We start from the raw sequence: 5,984 nt of genomic DNA on the forward strand, positions 1-5,984 counted from the left end.
GGCAACGGGAAAATTCTTGTGTTAATTTTTTTTGACACTCATGAGGGAAGCAGAGTGTAGATGACTCTTTATGTCTTAGTAGGGGCCCAGCACAGAGAGCCCAGTCCTCACACTCCCAGTGAAAGGAAGACATTGACAATGACTGAAAAAGCAAGGATCAAAACATGCTAACATGGTCCAGAAGGCCAACAACATATGATAGTCTCATGATCCCAAACATGCTAACATGGCCCAGAAGGCCAACAACATATGATAGTCTCATGATCCCAAACATGCTAACATGGCCCAGAAGGTCAACAACATGTTATAGTCTCACGATCCCAAACATGCTAACATGGCCCAGAAGGCCAACAACATGGGGAGTGTGATATTGTCACCACCCCAGGGTGGCAGATAACTATGATGAAAACAGGAGAAATAAAGTCACTTGAGTCAAACTCTTTAGGTAACGCTCTCAATAAAGACCTCCCTAGACAGATCAGAGAGGGGAAGAGGGAAAAGTCTTAGAAAGTTTGGCCAAAGAAATCTTAACCCTGATAGAGCCTTTGACTTCGACAACTGAGTCATCAAAGGGCTCTTTGTATATTAATTTCAATAAGTGAAGAACTGAGGCGAGAGAGCAAGCCCTCTAAGCTGGGCAAGGTGTCAGCTGCACGGATGAAACACTGAATTTGCACGACAGTAGGCAGGTAAGTTTTGTGCAAAAATGCATCTCAAGGGAGTCCTGATGGTCTGCCTTGCATTGTTGGTACTTGAAGTCATAAAAATTCCTTTCCTCTAGTGATTATTGGAGATGCTGTGGTAAATGAAATGTCTCCCACTCTGTGATGGAGGAGAATAAGAGCCTCCACTGCCAGCAGAGCCATGGCAGGACTAAATTGGCTTTAAGTAGTGTGTGCGTGGTGTGTGTGTGTGTGTGTGTGTGTGTGTGTGTGTGTGTGTATGTGTGTGTGTGTGTGTGTAGATACTTGTGCAGAGCCATTAAACAGACAAATTCCTGCCCCACAATTGATTTGGCTGATTTGGGGCACTCTTTACTAAAGAGTGCCAACCCAATAGACCTTAGAACTGTACATACCAAGAAATCCCCATGTGCTCATGTCTGACCTTTCTCTAAAAAAGTAAGCAAAGAAATCTGTCAAATTCTCAGAAGACTATTAGATTACACATTTACAAACAGTCGCATGTAAATCTAGAAATTTCTTTCAAACACAGATAAGACAAAGTAACCCTTGGCCCAAGAAAGCAACTCTGACTCCTACTCTGAGTTTGGAGAAAGCTGACCACTGTGCTACCTGCTAATGACTGAGAACATTTAGTTCACTGTCAAGTCCTTTACTGGACTGGCAGAGTGTTGGTCTTAAATGTACAGGATAAAGGGGAAAAATCAGGGGCTGGGGGAAGTGTGGCAAAAAGAATTTTTTTTTTCGAGACAGGGTTTCTCTGTGGCTTTGGAGCCTGTCCTGGATCTAGCTCTTGTAGACCAGGCTGGTCTCGAACTCACAAAGATCTGCCTGCCTCTGCCTCCCAAGTGCTGGGATTAAAGGCGTGCGCCACCACCGCCCTGCTGGCAAAAAGAATTTTATAAATAAAGCCTTTTAGGTCTTTTGTAACTGGTCAATTGCCAGGGGAAATTAAGGTAAATATTGATAAACTTTTCCTTCACTTCTAAAGCGAGGATGCCGTAGAGGGTGATTGCAGATAAACCCCCAAGCTGGGAACGCTTGAAGGAGTGGCTTCCGGGGCCTCAGCAACCACCTGCCATTCCTCTGACAACCGCTGAGCCCACTCTTCCCACGCTACCTTTCCTGCACAGCTGAACAAGCGCAAACAAAACCCAGCCATGGAGAGTGTAAAGGTGAACTTAATCTTTAAGTGTAAAGGGAAAAGCACAAGGAGAAAGTTCCTTTGTTTTCCCGCATGAAGTATAATTTATATCCTCTCTGGTTCTAGGGGGAAACAAACGTATTTTGGAGGCTATATATTTCTATCAATACTAATCAAATTTAAAGTTTTTTTTTTCTCAAGGGCAAGGTGACTTTCAAAATATTGTCAAATCCCCAACTATTCTGAGATGTCTTCTGTGTGGTAGCTTTTATCCAGATGGATTCCTGAGCCAACACCGAGAGTGATGTGCACGTGGAGGGTCTCATCTCTAGACACAGGGACATTAAAACTTAACACATTGCTTGGCGATAGCATCAAGGACCTGAGACAACACAGTAAAAGTCAGTAATCTAACTCAGGGGTGCAGCAGACCTCTGCCCCCTCTTCTAAGGGAGTCGCCACAAACTGAAAACGGGAACAGGTTCCTTTACGCCTCATCAAGTCTTCCTTGATGTCCACTTACGTTTGCTTCCTTCATACTATTAAAATAAGTTCTCATATATTTAGCTTCTTTTCTTCTTTTACAAAATAGAACTAAAATCTTAAAACACAAAATAGCAGACCTTTCCTTAGGCATCTCTCTGGAACTCGAGTTACACTGTGCTCATCTCGTTCACACACATGCAGGGTCACTGGGCTATGTGCCATCTTCCTGATGGACCGCAGCACCTCTGGGAGAAGCTCCAGCCCTTTGAGTCAAATGCATCTCCAGAGGACATCAGTTTAATCATCAGACACTAAGAGCATTCGAGGAACCCTTTCACTATATTGTTCAAACTGCCAACGCATTGGCGTTTCAGCCTAAATATTAGAAAGCACATATTGAATCAAACCACTTCTCAAAAATAATTTAGTAGAATTACTTAGGCCTGGCAGTGTCACAGGAAGCACACAGCTGTCTCAGGCACAGGTTTATACAGCAGAAGCCAAATGAATAGTTTCAAACTTGTATTTTCTATTACTTCTTCATATGTTCATTGTGCACTTCCTAACCTTGGGGAAATGGTTGGATTCAACATTTTATAAGTAAGGTAAAATCTATGGTTTGGGTTGAGAAATGGACTGTTAACCAAGGCCAGGCAATGCATTGTTCAAGGGCATCAGTAACATACATACATACATGTATATATATGTATATATATAGCATATCTATATAGATATATATGCAAATAACCCTCCTAAATCAGAAGTATCCCTGCCCCAGGCTACAGTGCATAAAGAATCACAATGGTGTGTCATCATATCCCAGCTATAAGACCAGACTCTAAATTCTACATCATTGACGAGTTGTAAAATGTTAACCATGAGGCAAACTGTTAAAATATGCATTACCTACACGTAAGAAGGTTGAAGTTCACACATGACAAAATACTGGATATTTAGCATTTAGTGAGATCATTCCCTGATCCTCATTTTTGCACCAAGAGGAAGGAGTAAATCCAAAAATCAAAAGCAAGCAAACAAACAAAAATCCAGATAAACTAATCATTAGCCTTTTATTTCTCCTCAGACAAGTGACCTGAACCAGCCAAACTAGAATCTTTCGGCTTTCGTAGAGACAGATCTTTACCTATTTGTGTATCTGGCAACTGGACGTTGTGAGGTTCTCTGCAGCCAGCATGCCCCTCTTTCCATCACATAACTACAGGGATCTTTGAGCTTTGCAGGTGTTTCCCACACAGTGATAAGCAAAGGTTTTTTTTTTTTTTTTTCCTTTTTTCCTGGAAAGAGAGGCAAGAATCCTGTTGTTAAGTGATTCCTCAAGGCCCTCTTGACTAGAACAACCTGATATCCTGGTGTGATATATTCACTAGATTTGGTTAAATCTGATTTTCTGCACTTCTGAGTGATCCACGAGTTAAAAAGAAAAGAAGGAAAAAAACATTTTTTTTAAGTTTAAAAGAGAAAGGAAAGTGCTAGAAAAGAATCCTCAGAAACTTATCTGAACTCCAGGTGTAATATTCCCTTTCCAGGGTGTCCTACCCCTGTCTCCAACAAAGACTGCTAGGCCACATAGAGAAGGGTGGGTCCTAAATTGTTTGCTTTGGGCAAAGCGAGCTTCCTTCAGTGGTTTCCGAGGGAGTGCTGTATTCCTTAACACGTGGCCCATCCATCCTCCTTGGCCTTGGAGACCTCACAACTTTTTGGCACTGTCATGGCATGCTGCTGCCCTGATGGTGGTCCCAGCCAAACCCCGGTTGCTGACCCTGCGGACCAGCACTTTGGAAACGGGGATTTTTGTTCTGGGCATCTCACTCCTGGCTGGTTGCTGGTGCACCACAGGATGGCTGGACGGAAGGTTGGAGAGATGTTTGATGCTAATAGGGATTTTAGAGTCCTTCAGCAAGCTGCCTGGTGTTCTCAGTGGACAGGTGATGGTGCCTGGAGACACCGGCTTTAGCCGGGACAAGCAGGGTGGGTCCTCCGTGGCAGGAACAACAGCCGAGCTTCCTTCGGGTTCAGTGTAGAGATCATAGAGAGCATCACCACTGTCGCTATCCCTGGGAATGACGGCCTTCTTACTGCTGCTGGCGCTATCTTCTTCTGGACCAGGAGTGGTGGAGTCCCAGTAGCCCTCGTCGCTGTTAGGGACGCCTTCTTGATGCTCCTTCTCGGGGTGCTTGGGCTCCTCCTTCTGCTGAGGATCAATGGGGATCTTGTGGAGCCTCCTGCGCTTGACAGAGGACACGTCCTTGGCTACTTCCCCGCACCGAACATCATTGGAGGTCTCAGGGGCCAGCTTGGTGTCTGAAGCAGTGGCCGCCTTCGCGGTGCCCTCTTGGGGCCCTTGTCCTTGGTCCTCGGTCTGGGATAACATGTCCCAGAATTCCGGGAGATAGGTGTCGTCCACCTCATCTGGACTGGCCATCTCCTCCCCTCCTCCTTGGTAGGCCACCTCGCTGGGGTTCTTTTTAGAGAGCACTGGCTTGCCTGGCCCGGGGGCATGCTTGTCACAGCTGGGACCTGCCTCTTCTTCTGGGTCTGCAATAATATCTCCACAGCCTGTAAGAGAGTCAAAGCTTTTCAGTGAAGTCACGTCAGAAAACATCAAACAAATACGATCTGCCGACGGGTCTGAGGGTGGATCAACAGAGGAAGGGTCAGGGACGGCAGACGCCCGGCCGCTGCCACCTTCGGAGTCGACAAGGGGGACGGTCTTTATCGGAACGTCACCTGTCCTGGACGCATCCTCGGCCGCCTGGACCTCACCAGCTCCCGACTCGAGGGCTGCCCCGGGCTTCTCCGCGCGCCAATGCCCCTCGGCGTCCTCTCCCCGGGCGCTTTGGTCGCCAAGGCCGGCGGGGCTCGCTGCCTCGAGGCAGGTCCGCGCCGGGGCGCGCTCGGCGGACGCGGGCGCCTGCTCTCCCCCTTCGGGCTCACCTGCTGCGTGTCGCGGGGCGTCCTGGCCCGGGCTGTCCGGGCGGCGCGCGGTTCGGGGCGGCTCCTCCTTGACGCACTCCAGGCTGGCGGTGAGCGAGCCGGGCAGGACTAGGCTGCCCGGGCCCGCCGCGCGCGCCGCCTTCTCCTCCTCCTCCTTGCCGCGCTTGTCCCTCCGGTGCCAGCGCATGCTGCTGAAGATCCCTTTCAGCCCCCTCTTTTGTTTGCCGCCAGCCTTGCTCGCCTCGGCAGGGTCCCCCTTGCCGGTCTCCGATCGCCCGTTCTTTTTCAGCAGGGAGAAGAAGCTGTGGGACTTGGCCACCGAGCTGCTGGCCAGGGAGCCCAGGCCAGGCCCGGCGGCTTTGGGGGGTCCGGGGTTTGGCCGGGCCCCACCGTGATCGCCCCCGCCGGGCGGCTCCTCCTTCTTGCTGCCCTCCAGCACCAGTACCTCCGCTAGTCCGTCGTGGGTCCTGCTTCTCACCATCCCCGTCGGCCCCGCGCTCTTCCCATCCCCTTTGTTTTTGACCCCAAAAATGCTGGGCATGGTGCCCCCCGATTTCCTCTTCTTGAATAACTTGAACGCAGCCTTATTGATCTTCCCCGACGGCGGCTCTGCGGCGGGCGTCTCCGCGGCGCACTCACAATGCGAGTCCATGTCTGCGGCGAGGGCCCCGGCCTGCTCCTGCCTCCTGCAGACCCCCGCGCGCGCGCCGCCGCCG

The 5,984-nt window shown here is 49.3% G+C and overlaps 1 protein-coding gene across 2 annotated transcripts in view; it reads right to left on the reverse strand.

The window, feature by feature from the left end:
* Positions 1 to 1,508: 1,508 nt before the first annotated feature.
* Positions 1,509 to 5,984, reverse strand: part of Amer2 (APC membrane recruitment protein 2) — an 8,325-nt gene continuing 3,849 nt past the window's right edge. Inside the window, exons 3-4 of one of the 2 annotated variants that reach the window (XM_013349233.2) lie at positions 5,269 to 5,984; positions 1,509 to 4,890 (exon numbers count right to left, since the gene is read on the reverse strand). The exon at positions 5,269 to 5,984 is cut by the window's right edge and continues 2 nt beyond it. In XM_013349233.2, the coding sequence (XP_013204687.2) occupies positions 4,022 to 4,890; positions 5,269 to 5,984 (1,585 nt within the window). In that variant the 3' untranslated portion in view covers positions 1,509 to 4,021. The other variant, XM_013349232.2, reaches the window with a different exon arrangement.

The sequence above is a fragment of the Microtus ochrogaster genome, chromosome 17, assembly GCF_000317375.1.
Source record: "Microtus ochrogaster isolate Prairie Vole_2 chromosome 17, MicOch1.0, whole genome shotgun sequence".
Classification (NCBI taxonomy): Eukaryota; Metazoa; Chordata; class Mammalia; order Rodentia; family Cricetidae; genus Microtus; species Microtus ochrogaster.